Below are 16,594 nucleotides of genomic sequence, written 5' to 3' on the forward strand. Positions count from 1 at the left end.
CCTCCCAACCTCCAACATATTAACTGATATTGATATGAGATGTATCTAGACATTTCCACTTCCCTCAACGTGTCTCTTTATCCATCTTCCAGTCTTTCCGGCCGGCATCCTTCAGCCCACTCTCTACAACCCCGAGTTCCCACAGTAAGTATTCCTCCTTCTGTCCCTACAGCATGCTCCGTAGGGAGGCAACAACATCACCGACAGCCATAACAACAAGGGTCATTAAAGGCTATGTTAGTCTAGTAAGCCTCTGCTTTCCTGAAGCCCCAGCATACCTGATTAAACCAATTTAACTACCCACCAAGAGCTCAATTACTGAACAAGGTCCTGCTAATGGAACAGGTGTCATTGAGAGGTTGCCTCCCTAAATGTGAGTCCATTGAGTAATTTGATGGTGCATGAAAGTAGATAGCCTCCCTGTCTGTCTTTCCGTTCTACTTATCTCACTTGTTCTCGTTTCTGGCTCTCAAATAAGCTCTTTGTGATGAGAAATTAATGCGTTAGAGTCACAGCACTATTGAACAAAGCTATTCATAACTTTAGATTAGTCACACAGTTAAATCAGAACACAAAGTACTTCTATTTCAGCCGTGCATTTTAGATAGAAGCTCTTATATGGGGGATTTCATGGCCAATAATATTTTTGGAATACAGCTGCTGATAGGAAATAGAGCATTTTCTGACAATTTTTAGTAACTTTAAAGATTTTTTCATCTTTGTGCCAAACAAGGACCAAGTACCTTCTGTAGTATTTCACATTCTAAATCATAACATCATTAAACTAAAATGTCCCAAGTACTACAGCTGGACTGAAATGTATTTATACTTATCCCAGTCCCTGATCAAAATCAGTACTTTGTATCTATTATTTATAGTTTTCTGGCGAGGTCACTGCGGGAACAATTATAATAGTTAAGAAAGAATTATAATAATAAATGCCTTTCAAGGCTTTAGAAGTGTTAGCTTTGGCTATGAAATAATAATAGTGTAGGTAGTATTCATTCAATCAAGTCACTAACCTGAATCTTCATTAATTGATCATATGCTGGACCAAATGTTCCAAAAAAGAGGATTAGCATCCTGTTACCATGGAAAACACTGATTCTGGTGACAGGAAGTGCTGGAAGTCACAGCAATAACTTGTTGTAGGTGTGATGGGAGCTTGGAATGAGGTGGACATAATATGTTTGCATTTCAGTCTGCACCAAGAAATTGTTGAGGTTTGGTTGCTCATCCATAAGCATACAACAAGAACAATGGCGAGTAATCAAATTGAGATATACTGATCAAAATGTCTAACTAGAATATATTCAGGTCTGGAATAGTACAGACAACCAGTGTAATAGGGTTTACACAATATTAAGTGCACCATAAACATGATGAGACAACTGACCGGCTCGTATCTTATAGTGATAAACAAGCCTTTTCGCAGCAGACATTTTGACGAGGAAAAGGATACAGTAGGTATTAACAACATAATCAATGGCCCTTTTGTATTCAAGTGTTCCACTGGTTCATGAGGTTGAGCCAACGTGAGCAATACCAGGTCCCTTCAATTAAAGCAGCTTGACATCATTCAGCCACTATTAGCCACTACACACATTATTGTATTTTTCTTTTACAACATTCAATGCATTCCCTTATCGAATCTATCTATTTCTAGCCTTTTCCGCTCCTTGCTGAGTATGACTGACTTAAAATCAGTAATTAACAACTGTGGCTCATTTATATTACTTCCTTCAACCCTGCTTCACTGTGCTTCATTCATTCATTCATTCAGCGCAGTGTGAAAACCTATTCAGCACTTAGGTGACAAAAACGATAGGGTTATGAAAGGGAGAAATCAACATGAAACTCAATACATGCATGGATTACATAGACATTTCAGTTCAGTTCAAATGCGTTTTGCTCATGAAAAAATGATTGAAAGCTAACTCAAAGCGCCAAATATTTACCACTGTCAAAGTAAAACTGACTGTTCACAGTGATGGATTACTTGTATGTTTCAATTTTCTCCAAGTTGAATTTCATACAATGGTGGCATTAATTAAAACCAAATGGCCGACTGGAAGGTAGAAAAAGAAATGGCGAGTGAGAAACTAAACCAAGAAAACCTGCGGCACTGAGAACTGTGCAGGGAAAAACAAAATATTCTTTTCCACTCTACATGTCTTTTGTTAACCAAAGCTATTCACCGAGGAGCAAACACACTGCCGCCAGTATTGAGCATTATTCCAAGCCATACCTACAGTACAGTCCAAATAGCTGCACCACCTGCATTCATATAAACTCCCCTGAGTAATAATGCACATACACACACTCAACCACACACGCTCCTCAATTAGCACTTTGTGTACCCAACATTAGCTAACACGTCTATGTCTTCATTAGAGGTGATCTGCACTACTTTCACCACCTGCTGCCTTGCATGCTAATCAATATTAATTGATGATGTAATAAAGTGTGTGTGTGTGGGGGGGGGGGGGTGCTTGTCCCCTTTAAGTTATTACTGCAGTAGCCCTAACCTCCCATAAACTCTCGCTCTCTGACTCCCACAAACACACACACACACACACACACACACACACCTCCCTGCTATCACGTTGAGTATAATGAAGCTTCAATCAGCCAGTTAGTTTAGCGGGGGAGTCGGGCTCAGTGTGAGGCAGCGTATCGACTAGCTGTCAGAAAGTCATTTTCAGACGTAGCCATGTGAATAGCCCCAAGTCTGCCCTCTCATCGCTCTATATATCTGCATGTGCTGCAGAGACAGTGCTCTAGCTCGGCCCAGGGTCAAGGAGAGGTGGAGCGACCCACTGCTTTTTGGAATCAAGGGCCACATGGGTCGGGGCTATGCAAGATGTGAGCCAGTGAGCCTTGCACAAAGTTAGGGCGTGTTGCGGTCTTGTATGTTTTATTTTGTTTTATACAACGTGGGGAATTAGGATTTATGCTCACTGCTGCTCAAGGGTCCCAATGGTGACTTTTCCCACACATGTGAAACTGATATCTGATGTTTCTCAATCAGTGTGAACAGAAAATGTGGCATTGGGCTGGGACAAAAGACAGGAAAGAAGGTCATAGAGCTGACTGTAATGAGACACATGCTTTGTTCTTGGAGTGAGTTAATGGATATGCCTACAAAACAAACTGTGGGTATCTGGTTAGGTCTGCATGCAGGAAGGCGGCACATTGACACATTTTGTGTGAATTAATCATCAGCTCTGTGTGTGTGTGTGTGTGTGTGTGTGTGTGTGTGTGTGTGTGTGTGTGTGTGTGTGTGTGTGTGTAGGTGTGTGTGTGTGTGTGTGTGTGTGTGTGTGTGTGTGTGTGTGTGTGTGTGTACTCCACCCTCAGTCAAACAGACACACAGACTTGCAGCTCTTTATATATCCATGGCAGACCAGGAGCAGAGTCATGAACTCATACCTTACACACTATTATTGCCTCAGGGCTACAAACCACTGCCCAAAAGGTTGCTGCTCAGAAAAGCCCCAAAAACAACAAAATACCCTTTTTTTTATGTAAATAGAGTACAGACAGAGGCCATGGTCTGCAGACACAGGCACCACCACACACTTATAGTGGGCCACAAGTGATGATTTAGAGTGACTACTTTTACAAGTCTATGTTTTGGGTTTTTTCTTTTTTCCTGCACAGTATACCTTTAATCACCTGTAAATATTGTTCCATCTTTCTCCTTCCTGCCGCCAGGTCTCTGAACTATGGAGGAATAGGAGCTATCATTGGCCATGAGCTGACACATGGATATGATGACTGGGGTAAGAATGGCAACCTTTTCAGCCATAATATACCCACAGGTTTTCACCATTTTAAGTTGCAATCCCACAATTGTACTGAACTTCTCTATTTCACAGAAAGACCAAGGCTTCCCCGATGCATTGTGTAATTTTATGAAATATGTAGGATGCCCACAACTGTACAGCGAAGGCTATTTTGAGCCACAATCTCTAACTTTCATTTCCAGTCTGGAGTGCTGCCCTTTGAGATACATCAAAAGAATTTAATGAGGGTTTAAAATTTCTGCCAGCCACCTACCAAATGCTGGAATAACTGTGAGTGTGACTGGTAGGATTGTGAACTACCAGCTTCTTTGGCAGACAGTCAGCCATTATTACCATTCTATGAATTTAGTTGGCTAGAAAAGCAGTTCAACTGGCTCTTGAACTGGATCCATCAGCCAAGGTCAACTCTGCGTTTAACTACAATTTGCCTCCTAATAGTTTGACTCCCACAGCTGCAAAAAGTGCAACAGATGACATGCTGGGCAGCTCTTTGGACTGTGAAGGAAAGTTGCAGATCGTGTTGTCTCCATGCTAACACTGCCCCCCTGCCCTTTTGCCCCTCATCTTAGTGATGCAATGGTTCATGTCCCTAGGGGGCCAGTACGACCGTCATGGCAACCTCAAACAGTGGTGGACAGAGGAGTCCTACAGGAAGTTCCAGAGAAAGGCTGAATGTATCGTCAAGCTCTACGACAACTTCACCGTGTATAACCAGAGGGTGGGTCAGCACACACATGATGCACAGGTCATTACTCGCACATACAATGTTTACAATAGCATTACATAGATATGTGGATTTGCTGATTTGTCAAGCTTGACTTATTAGTATTTCTGATTAGATCAATACTGCTCTGGTTAACAGTGGAAGACTTTTACAATATTTGTTCTTATTACAAAAAGATATGCATGACATTTCATGATAACATATCTGCTCCTACAAAGGAGTGCTTTAAATATAAAGATCAGTTGACTTGGGAGTACTACTCCCCCTGTAAGAGCAGCTGTCAAATGTCTTCAGTGGCCTTGAAGGAGCTTTGTCAAGTCCGAGAAAACATCTCTATCGAGTTATCTCTGATTGTACTTGAAGATGACAAAGACAGACAATTATGTTTCTAGTCATCAAGTCTCCTAGACTTAGTAATTGTTGTTGTGGCGATTTTTTGGTGGTGCTTTGGCGACTTTACCACGTTTGTACAACACTTAATATTTTAATTTTGGAAGTCACACTTATTCCCTCTGTTTCTGAGAGTTAGAGAATGGACACCACTCTCATGGTAAGAAAATAAAGCTAAAACTAGAAGACATTAAATAAGCTAGTCTGGTCTGTCTTGAGTCTCCACTGGTCGCCTGGCAACCCACACTGATGTCAAGACTTCAGGATGTCACTGTGATCACAGAAGAAAGAGCAAAGCAACCATTAAAATCACAACCTGTAATTTTCATGTTTTGGGTTTTGCCTAGACTAATCTCACTTGAAGATGAGGTCAGACAGAAGCAACTTCACTGAAAAAATATCAATATTGGTATTTGATACTGTTCTTTTCATCACACACTAGGTCCTAGATTGAAGTATATCCTTGAAGTACTTGCACAGACCAGCACAAAAGCACACAGGCATAGATGTGAAGACCTTTCAGTGTCTCCTGTCAGACATAACCTTTCTGTGTGTCCAGGTGAACGGTCGTCTGACGCTGGGGGAGAACATAGCAGACATGGGAGGGCTCAAGTTGTCATACTATGTAAGTAAAGTTCGATACCATCATTGTACAAACACTGTGGTTGTGGGGCTGCAAAATAATCTAAACATGAGAGTTCACTCTATCAGTATGTAGTGCCTCTGTCCATTTCCTGTCTCGAATCATTCTTTTTATTCTTCATACACCACTGTGCTTCATTTGCATTAAAGTAAAGAGCAGAAGTGTCCCAGAATCAAGAGAAAAGATCAACATTTTTTATTCAATTCCATTTCCCTGCTTGTGTGCGTGTGCGTATGCGTGTGTGCGTGCGTGTGCGTGTGTGTTTTCCTGGATAGCAGAGTATCTGGCATGCTGAATAATTCAATTTCATATGGAATTGCGTATATTAAAGCAAGGAGTGTGTTGTGCATGCAGAAACAAAAGTACAAAGGGAATTAGCAAATGCTTTGAAATACACCATACTGTAATTTCAAAAGGCAACAATGGTGCCATAATGGCTCTTAGTTATGTCAATCAGGTAGTTCAACATAAGAAGAACATTCCATCATGTCTCAGGTATTGTACAAAGGTGGTTTCAGATCTTAGTTTAAGCGAGTACGCTGCTTAGAACACAGGTCCTGTTCACACTTGGTATCAACATTGGTCCTGAGTGATCTAATCACAGTGAACAGCTCTAAGTTCAGGTGTCAATGCTCCCAAGTCACATTGAGGACGCACTGGTGATCTGATCACTTAGACCACAGTCAGAGGTGGTATGTGACTTACTTTTAGCAGTGTTTCCTGGACCAACATTGAGGGATTGCCTACTCAACTGCATAATAAGATGAAGAAGCCACAGCAACAGGCACAAAGGATTACACACTGTCTGATTCCCATGTAACTACCTGAAAATCATGTTAGCAGCTGAGTTTGTGAACCTCTCTTTCAATTAACCATTTAACTAGTAACTACAACATCTCATACTACCTTAACAAATTGAGCAATCGTGAGGGTTGCTGAGTAAGAAGAACTTAAAAAAAGCTTTGTGAAACAGCTATGGCAAATAAAAAATGAAAAGAAATTGAATGCAATATATTTAGTTTCTCTCCACAGAATCACTGTACCAGCCTGTCTTTGTATAATGCAGCTGTTTAAAACCCCATTTCCAAGTGATTATACCGTTAACACTAACTTTAGGAAGGAGGAGAACATTTTATCGATGGTAAACATCTAACTTTACAAAGACAGTGATATGTGTATAGTTTCTTTGTCACTCTTGGAAAGAGTCCCCAGATTCCCTTAAAGATTGCCGTGCAGTTTAAAACAAATCCTAAATGTTGTGAAATGTTGTCTTTGACTTTATTAGTTAGGCCCTCTTTTAAATTTAAATCTTTAAAAGTTCTTGCTTTCTGTAAAGAAAAAAAATGTCTCTGTTTGTTCCACTGATGTTCATGATTATTTTGCATAATAGAGAAGGGAAATGAGATCTGATCACATGCCTAATTAAGTGCGGGATAATAATTTCCTTTCCAACTTATCTCTTGACATTAATTACTCACTCCCTCCATACACCTCTCTCGCTGTCCAGGCGTATCAGAAGTGGGTAAGGGAACATGGTCCAGAGAGGCCCCTGCCTGGCCTCAGATACACACACGAACAGCTGCTCTTCATCGCCTTTGCACAGGTAAAGAGTCCTCCCAAAAGTTTCCCACAACTCTCTGTCATTACATTTACATGTTAAATCATTTTAGCCACCACTCTCAGCTGGAGCGACTGATCACAGAGAGCAGGTAGGAGTTCTGTATTACCCCAACATTAGTGGATGGATGCATTAACCATTGGAGGGATGAGAAAAAGCATTGTTCATGATGGCACAGTGGCTCTAAGCACCAGACCACCGCTGCTACTTGTAACTATTATGACTATCATTAAATTTCAATGGTTTCATTGAAATTCACAGCTTAATGTAACAGTGACAAAATCTAGACACAGTTTAATGCAATTGGCAGTGTTTTAGCATATTTTTAAAATTCTTGCCACAGGGAAGTGATGTAAAAATCATGTATATTTGTACGTGCCTTCATTTTAAATGTCACATGTGCATATTTTTTCAGCTGTGAGCCACATCAACCACCTTTGTGGTCACATATAATTAATGTGATTCTGTCTTTTAATTTTGCAAAGCAGGCCAGCAGGCCATGCTTGACTTATTAAATAACCAGCCACTGACAAATGCAGAGCTGCAACTATTGATTACACTACCTGCTGATTATTTGCTGTAATCATTTAGTCAACAAAATAAAGAACTATAGGTAAAATAGTACAATATTCAGTTTACTATTGGGGAAGATTAAGAAAATAAGCAAATATTCAAATTGGAGAAGAGAGGAGTTGAACATTTTATTTGAAAATGATCATTAGTCAATTATTTGTTTTTTTACCGATTCACTTTCTGGAGGAAGACTTGTTGGGTAGTTGCCTGATTGTTTCAGTTCCAATGAAATGGACAAATATTCTACTCAGATGACAGATCATTTATGCTTCAAAGGTGTCTCCAGGGTGTGTGGTTTTGGCTGACCATATCGATTTATGGCCATAATTGGTTGTATGACCACTTTTAGCCAACCGTGGCACAAGCAATAGTGAAAAAACAAAGCACATGCTTTACTAAAACTACACTTTTAACAACAAAATGTACTGAAAGTATCAAGTTAAAGCACTTGTGGCCCTTGACTATTTTGTATTACGACAAAAGATTGTTGATACTAAATATTCAACACTTAATTAGTTGCTGTTGTTGCTCAAGGTGGAGCAGGTTTTATCTGACGGGTCTTGAGATAGTGTTGGAGTAGAGAATAGGAAATAAACAAGTTCTGCTGCAGTTCTATTTATGATGTATTTTTGGACTTTTCTTCTAACCTTTGCTTTTTATGATATGTATAATAAGTTGACCTCTTTTATAGCAACACATCACCCCCTGAGACGGTTAGAGGGGAAATCGCTCTTTGATGGAACTGCTGAAAAACTCACATCTGCATCGAGACAAGGGGCTGTAACTGCTTTGTTGTTAGGGTTCACCAGAAAGTTTGAGAACCACTGGTTTAACCTCAAAACATTACATTTATTACGCTTATATATGTTTTCATGTAAAATCTTATCTGGCAAGTAACTAATAAGCTTGGCTCTTAAAACCAGTGCGGTGCAGGAAAACATACAATGTCTTCCAGCAAACTGTTGTGGAGCTGCAGTATGAGGTTTTAGACATGTAAATAAATACTCTTTCCAGGTTGGGTAACTGATTGTGTTCATGTTGTCTTTTCAGAACTGGTGTATGAAGAGAAGATCTCAGTCCATCTACCTGCAGCTGCTGACTGACAAACATGCACCAGAGCACTACAGGTACATACGTACTCACTTGAAAACTACCCAGAAAATCACCGGTTTACATTTTTAGGGAGACTTTATTATGCTGTGTTACTGTTTTCTTTTTCTCCAGTGTGTTACATAGGTTGTAACACATCATTTGCACATCGTGACATCACACTTCTTCACTATGTCACATTTGCATGAATCGTGCCTGTAGCAGCTAGTTTGCCACATCCGGTGCTGGGTAATGCATTTGTGAGCAAACTGGGCATTTAGGAGGGGCTGGAAGTAAAACACAGTGTTTCAGACAAAAGGGGAATACAGTGCTGCAGTACTGGACAGTGTGAGAAAAATGTATGTGTCTTTTGAGCATTTAAGCATGTTCGCCTTTTCCAGTAGCGGCCCAAAATACAATTTAGAAACCTCAAAATTAGCATAATACGTCTCCTTTAAGCAAGGTTATCTCTTGCCGAATATTCACCTATTATATTATATCTACGGCTAAAGTGTCCCAAAAATTACAAATCTATTGAGAGTAAGAAGTGCACAGGATCATGGCAGGAACGTGTTTGTGGAATATATATTAATGAACACTAAACTTGAGCTGTGACAGAACTGCATGCAGTTGCACATTATATGGCACACACTAGGAATGCAACTACCAATTATTTCAATCAATGATTCATGTTTAGAATATTGTCACTTGTATTGTCTATAAAATGTTTAAAAATTGTGAACAAAAATGCTGATCAGAGTTTCAAGAGCCCAAAATGTCATGTTCAAATTTTTTCTTTTGTCTGACCAATAGTCCAGAACTCAAAGAACCCTCTCCATGCACTGTTATAAATGAGAGGGAAAAGCCACTTATGCTTACATTTAAGCAGCAAGTGTTTGACATTTTACCTAATAAATGATTGAAACAATAGAATTTTAAAAAAAGTTGGTGATACATGTTTTTTCCCCTCGACTAATCACTGCAGCTCCAGTGCACACATTAGGCATAAATGTTTCATGGCCTCCACGGTGCTAATGGTGTGTACTCTCCCCCTGCAGAGTGATCGGCAGTGTGTCCCAGTTTGATGAGTTCGCCCGTGTTTTCCACTGTCCGAAGGGTTCCCCAATGAACCCCGCCGATAAATGCTCCGTGTGGTGACCTTTCTGTCCGCCTCTTGACCTTGGGATGAACTCCATCTTCGCAGCCCACTCCCAAACACACAGCCTTTCCCACATCACACACTCATCAGAGCCAACAGGACGATACAGAGCGCGTTAAAATCCTGTCCTTGCCTATGAAGGGATACGTGAAGGAAATGTATCTTTTCAGCATCGTCAGTACACATTAGGAAAGTTTATAGAAATTGCTCATTGTGTGTTCTAACCAGTCTAAAGCATGATCGTGTACATTTATATCATTTGAATATATATATTTTTCTATGTTTGAATTTATTTTCAAATCATCTATTTTTCTATTTTAGCAGGCGGTCTCATGCATCGTGCGTCATGCTCATATTAGATTTTTAATTAAGCAACTTGTTTCTTCAAGCGTTTCTCTTGTTTGTAGCATCAACTAGAAAAACACTTCAGCGTATCAGAGGCGTAACGATCGGCAGCAGCAGCAGTGATTTCACTCCCTTATGTAAAGCGGACATGGACCTATTTAAAAATGAACGGAGCTCAGTAGCAACCTCGTGCCTGCCAAAATGTTGTTTCTTTCCGTTTGGTGATGGAGTCTGATTTGTGTCGCAGCGCTGCACTCTAGAGGCCACAGAGAGTAATGGTCACCCTTCAGCCACCATGACTGTTGTATTGTCTGCCTGCATTGGTCCTCTTGTTACTGTGAGTGTTTGTACGGTTTCTAAGATTTGTCAACTTTTTCTAAAAAAAAAAAAAAAAAAGAAGGTGGACTCATGGTTGATGTTTTTTCTCAGGATTTGTAGCAATGCGCAGCACCAAATGGAGGACACATTCGACTCTTCAGCCTGCGGTACAATCACAAACGAGCCGGTGCATTTATCAGAAAGAGCAGAGAAGAAGGGAGGTTTTTTTTTTTTCCTAACTAGAATTCGCAGCATGGCTAACAACCTAAACCGATTGGATGAGCTTATTTGAGAGCCAATGGAGGAACCTCTGTGATTGGATTATTCACATCCGTGTTTCCTGATGAACTCCGAATGACTTCATACAGACCTAGCAAGAGGGGGAGTGTTGGGTCACATCATACAATGTATTCACAGTTAAGTCACCCAGTAACAGAGGCCAAACACTCTGTTCAGAAGAAAGTGCACCTAGATGGAGGATCATACATTTGTACACAGTGTTATTTTAAACAATTACTTTTGTATAAATATGTTGGTACAGAAGAATCTTTGTACAGTGGAGAACTATATCAGATGTTATGGTTGTACAGTCTGTCATGAGAGTGCATGTTTCCCTACTGACTATCATTAAATTCTGATCGCTATATATGGAGGACGACACACACACACACACGCACACACAAACATACACGTCTGTCTCTTCAGCTGCTATTCCACTTGTGGCTGCTATCTCACCCTCCCTGTCGGTCACCATTCAGTGTTTGAATAAATACAAAGGATCACTGTGTCAAGCTGCTTTAGTCCGTGTTCAGGTGTGTGTGTGTTTGTGAGATGTTTCTGTGGTTATTATCAGTGTGGCTGTGTTATCAGCTATGTCCTCTCAGGCTTGGATCCTCGATCCAGTCATGTGAGCCAGCTCTCTCTTGGCCTCCGTGTGTTGGATGGAAAAAGTCCACCCCTCCCGCTCTTCCTCCCGTTTGTGTGAAACCTGCAAACAACCAAGCAACTTTTTACAATACATAATCATCCAGCTGTGCAAACCAGAAGGGTGTTTCATTAAACAAGATTACCAGTTAAACCGGTTACAATCTGCCTGATTGTGTTTTTACCAAAGTTGCTCCCTGAAGCTCCCTCTGTACTTCTGCACTGTGAACATGGTTCATTTAACAGCATGGGCTGCACTTCTGGTGTGTTTAAAGTATTAGTAGTCAGGCAAATACGATGCAACTGAAACAAAGCTAATGCATGATTTTGACCCATAGCACTAGAATTTATTTCACTATTTGTTCTGTCATGAAGCGTCACTTTATAATAAGAATCAGACACACAGAAATACACCTAATAACAAGACCAAGACTATTCAGCCATGCTAGTTGCTCTGTGAGGCTGACAGCAGCATGCTAACACACTCACACTGATATTACTAACATATTGACGTAAAAAGTTAGTGTTTTCAATGTTAACTACCTTAATGAATGCTCTGCTATAATTGGCACAAAACACAAAATCGTCCAGCTGAGGCTGATGGGAATGTCATTACTTTTGCAGGTTCATCCTGGGTGCAAACTACAAACATCATGACAATGAGCAAGTTCGAACCGATCATTATTATGCAGACTTACGCAGTTACCAGATCACTGAAGTGGTCATATAAACAGCATAATGCTGTTTGCTTTATTGGATAAAAGCCATATTTGGATCATGAGAAATCCATTTAACACACCTAATTGCCCAGTATTCCGTTGTATTGGGCAAATGAATTACATTAATTTTACATTTGCACATGTGCAAAAATGTCCAAGAAACCGGATGTCTTTAAAACACGAGCGGATGTGGATTCATTTTCTGCTCATATACGTAACGCGACATATTTATTATTTTGCTTGTTTTGCAAACCTATCAAATCACACAGAAGGACAGTCCTGATAGGCGGAGACACCATGATAAGCAACTTCATGTTTACAGGATGTTTTGGAAAAAAACTGTTTTATGTCATGTTACTGGAAAGAAATCATGTAAACCCGTCTTTTCCATTATTGCATTAGTAAAGTGCATGTAAACCCTTCTAATCAGATTATCATCATATCCTGATTATTCCCCGTTCATGGATTATTGTGGTAATGTAAAAGTGCTCAGTGTTATGTGTTGCAAACTTGTGTGTTGAAGTAAACATGTATAAAATACTGTGATCCTACCCTCTCACTGAAGTTACATAGTGCAGACAGAAGTGATGGGGCAGAGTGGCTAAGACAGAGACAACATTCAGCCAATAAGTAAGTAAGTAAGTAAGTTTTTATTTATATAGCACTTTTTTCAAATCAAAGTTTGCAAAGTGCTGTACAGGGTACAGTAAACATAGAAAAAAAGGAAAAACATAATAAAAAACGAGCACAAATGTAAACAACAAGATAAAGTAAAACAAACATACATGAACAAATATGTGCCAAGAAAGATTACAGTTCAGTTGTAGGAAATGCAAGACGATAGAGATGGGTTTTAAGAACTTTTTTGAAGACATTTAGTGATTCAGCTGATCTGACAGAATAGGGTAGACTGTTCCAGAGGGATGGGGCCCTGACGGCAAAGGCGCAGTCACCCTTAGATTTGAGGAGGGACCGGGGTATAGATAGGAGGCCTAGGTCGGAGGATCTGAGTGGTCTAGAGGTGGAGTTAGGGTGTAGGAGTTCAGCAATGTAGGGAGGGGCAAGACCATGAAGGGCCTTGTATGTGAGAAGTAGTGTTTTGTAGTCTATTCTGTATTTTACTGGGAGCCAATGAAGGGAAGCAAGAATAGGTGTGATGTGGGATCTGCGATTGGTATTGGTTAATAGTCTGGCTGCAGCGTTTTGTACAAGCTGCAGGCGAGACAGGGCTGCACGGTTGAGACAGGTGAAAAGAGCATTACAGTAGTCAAGGTGAGAGAAAATCAGGGTGTGGATTAGAAGTTCAAGATGGCTGGATGTTAGCATCGCTTTGATTTTTGAGATGTTCCGTTGGAAAAAGCAGGATTGTACAAGTTTGTTTATGTGTGAGTCAAAGTGTAAATTGTGGTCAAAGATTACACCCAGGTTTCTGGAGGAGGGTTTGAGATTGGCGGCTAGAGGGCCGATCGATGGCTTCAGTGCAGGGATGAGATTATTAGGACCAAAGAAGAGAACTTCGGTTTTGTCTGGATTTAACTGAAGGAAGTTGAGAGACATCCAATCCTTGATAGCAGTCAGGCAGTCATGGAGGGTACTGATATTGGCCATGTCATTGTGTTTAAAAGAGAAATATAGCTGCAGGTCATCAGCATAACAGTGACGGGATATGCAATTGAACTGGCTTATTAAATTGCCCAGAGGTAGCATATACAGTGAGAAAAGGATTGGGCCAAGGATTGAACCTTGCGGAACTCCACATATTATAGGTGTAGTTGAGGACATGAAGTTGTCTATGACAACCTGACACGTTCTGTTTGATAGGTAGGAAGAGAACCAGTTAAGTGCGGAGCCTGAGATACCAACCCACTTATTTAGGCGATCGACCATGATTGAGTGATCAATGGTGTTGAAAGCGGCAGTTAAATCAAGCAGAACCAGAATTGAATGTTCGCCCTTGTCAGCCCGCATGAGGATATCGTTTGTCACTCTAAGAAGAGCTGTTTCTGTACTATGAAAATGACGAAAGCCGGATTGAAATTTATTGTAGATATTGTGTCCTTCGATGACCTCTAATAGCTGTCTGTAGAGAGTGATCTGGTCTTGTTGGGAGCTATGGTATCTAATGCCGAGGCACAATGATTATTAAACCAGGTTACAAGGTCATTCACATTAGAGGAGTTAGATGGGGTAGAGAAGGAGTCAGAAAAACAGGATGAGAATGCTGCTGCAGAGTGGGCATTGAGGAAGCGAGAGTGTATTGTGGGCTTCTGAGGTTGAGCAGAAGACTGGAGCATGGTGTCAAAAATAATGCATTTGTGGTCAGAGGCAAAATCAAACATGGAAAGAGAGCTCAGAGTCAGCGAGAGGGTAAAAACAAGGTCAAGAGTGTAACCATGAATGTGTGTAGGGCCAGACACATGTTGAACGAGGTTGAAAGAGTTGGTGATATTTAAAAAGTTAGTTGTAAGAGAGTTTGAGAGGTCATCTATAATGAGACGCTGTACCATCAGAATGATTTTGAAGCTGTTATTGTCAGGTAAAACAGTTACATAACATTGCTTTAATATGACTGGATGTACATGAGGTGCAGACAGCCAGTCTGAAGCTATTTAAACTGTGTTTTTACAGTATGGAGGCTTTAATGTCACTTGTAGAAATCATACTGATGAGGATCACAGCTTCTGGAAAATGCTAATGATTTTCTTGCTATAAAATACATAACAGGGCTTATGTCCTGTTCGACACTTCAAAGCTATGCTGCATCTTACGCATCTTGTACATTGATTTTCAGCACACATAACAAAACCTGCAGGGAAATGATTAGAGATAGAGAACTGAGCCAAATTGAGCTGATAGTGGAGATCAGGAGGGCTGACTTTATGTCTGCTTGTGTCAAGGCCTGAGTTAACAGATGGTCTTCCCCCTGAATTGATGTGATCTGCAAACAGCCCGCAAGCTCTGAGACGGTTTAATAAACTGAACACGCTGGTTCTGTTTGGTATACTCATTTAACTCTCGGCTCTTCAGAATAAGCTCGGCTTTTCTCAGCCACCTCTATAAAAAACAGCTTGGGATCAATTTTTTAATTAAGGTGATGAATGAGAGTTGTCGGTCTCCTGGAATTCTCCTCGTAAAACAAATTATACTGGACCTTCCCGAGGTGTAGCATGCACCAGGTATTTGCTTTGACTCATCCTGTCTGACAGGCAAAAGTCGACGGGACTGGTCTGAATTAGAAGAATCCATTTCTATCATTTGTAAAGCTTTAACTGTGTCTGTTGGTCTACCACAGGAGTCTCCTCCACACAGGTCTCTGAACTAATTCTGTTGAACTAACTTCTAACCTACTGGAACAAAGCAACTGTATTACAACTGTAGAAGCATTAACCTAAATATCAGCTTGTCAGAAAGTTAAGAAGTTATTTTTTTATGGATTTCTGGTAGTGAGGTTTTCCATCCGAACATTAATGGCTATATTATGCAACTGAAAATATTTTCCACTAGAATTGTTTTTGGAGATCAGTGGCCCTCCAAGTGTCACTGGGGGTTTGAAGGAGACCTATTATTTTTTATTGTTTTATTCCCTTTCTTTTTGTGTTGTAATAAAGTTCTTGTGCATGTAAAAGAGCTTGAAAGTTAACAGACTGCTAAATGTGCTTTACTGACAAACCGAAATTCTAAAGATTTCAGTAGCTTCAAGGAAGAAAAGAAAGCCAGTACACAATAAACAACGCATGAACCTATATTAACGAAACAATATTAGTCATAAAGTTCAGATGGTAGGATAAAAGAGACACATACCACATGGGAATCCATCCTGGCCTCCTGAAGCTTTCCTCCTTCTCCTGGAAACTCCTGATGTTCTCTTATAACTCCTGTTAACACAGCATACTGGATTTCTACACAGACTCACAATGACAGAAACATTTGAAGCCAAAAAGTGCAAGATTTCCAGCCTGAAATTTACCCAAGTCTTAGATTCTTTCTACTGTGAATTGCATGTACCGGTCCTGGCCATGGCTTGCACATGATTCCAAACTTCTCTCCTAATTTAAATTAACAAGATAAAACAAGTTTCAATTTTGTAATCAATATTTTAAGTTATTTAAATGTGACGATAATTGAGGGCTGGGCCTCATTTACAATGATGTTGAGTGAACAGTTTAAAATAACATAAAAATCAAAATATATTAATAGACACAAAAAAAATTCTATTAAAACAGGGACCGTACAAATAATAGCTGATGTTGTGAGGATCCAAATGCAGAACACCAAGGAGGCAA

At 40.2% G+C, this 16,594-nt stretch overlaps 1 protein-coding gene and 1 long non-coding RNA gene across 4 annotated transcripts in view; one reads left to right on the forward strand and one right to left on the reverse strand.

The window, feature by feature from the left end:
- ecel1 (endothelin converting enzyme-like 1) overlaps nt 1-12,851 on the forward strand; it is a 49,320-nt gene extending 36,469 nt beyond the window's left edge. Inside the window, exons 12-19 of one of the 3 annotated variants that reach the window (XR_003982590.1) lie at nt 93-144; nt 3,718-3,785; nt 4,379-4,527; nt 5,483-5,548; nt 7,074-7,169; nt 8,808-8,884; nt 9,905-10,687; nt 10,780-11,459. Coding sequence is in view for 2 of the 3 variants with exons in the window: in XM_030406625.1 (XP_030262485.1) it covers nt 93-144; nt 3,718-3,785; nt 4,379-4,527; nt 5,483-5,548; nt 7,074-7,169; nt 8,808-8,884; nt 9,905-10,004 (608 nt within the window). In the remaining variant the exon portion in view is untranslated. Of the gene's footprint in view, nt 1-92; nt 145-3,717; nt 3,786-4,378; nt 4,528-5,482; nt 5,549-7,073; nt 7,170-8,807; nt 8,885-9,904 lie in introns of all 3 variants that reach the window. The other 2 variants (XM_030406625.1, XM_030406640.1) reach the window with 2 other exon arrangements.
- LOC115574948 (uncharacterized) lies at nt 11,527-16,358 on the reverse strand. The gene is made up of 3 exons (XR_003982592.1): nt 16,279-16,358; nt 16,113-16,186; nt 11,527-11,656 (listed from the first exon to the last, which is right to left on the reverse strand). It is a non-coding gene; the product is annotated as an uncharacterized LOC115574948 (long non-coding RNA).
- Nucleotides 16,359-16,594: the final 236 nt, after the last annotated feature.

This window comes from Sparus aurata, chromosome 2, assembly GCF_900880675.1.
Source record: "Sparus aurata chromosome 2, fSpaAur1.1, whole genome shotgun sequence".
NCBI lineage: Eukaryota > Metazoa > Chordata > Actinopteri > Spariformes > Sparidae > Sparus > Sparus aurata.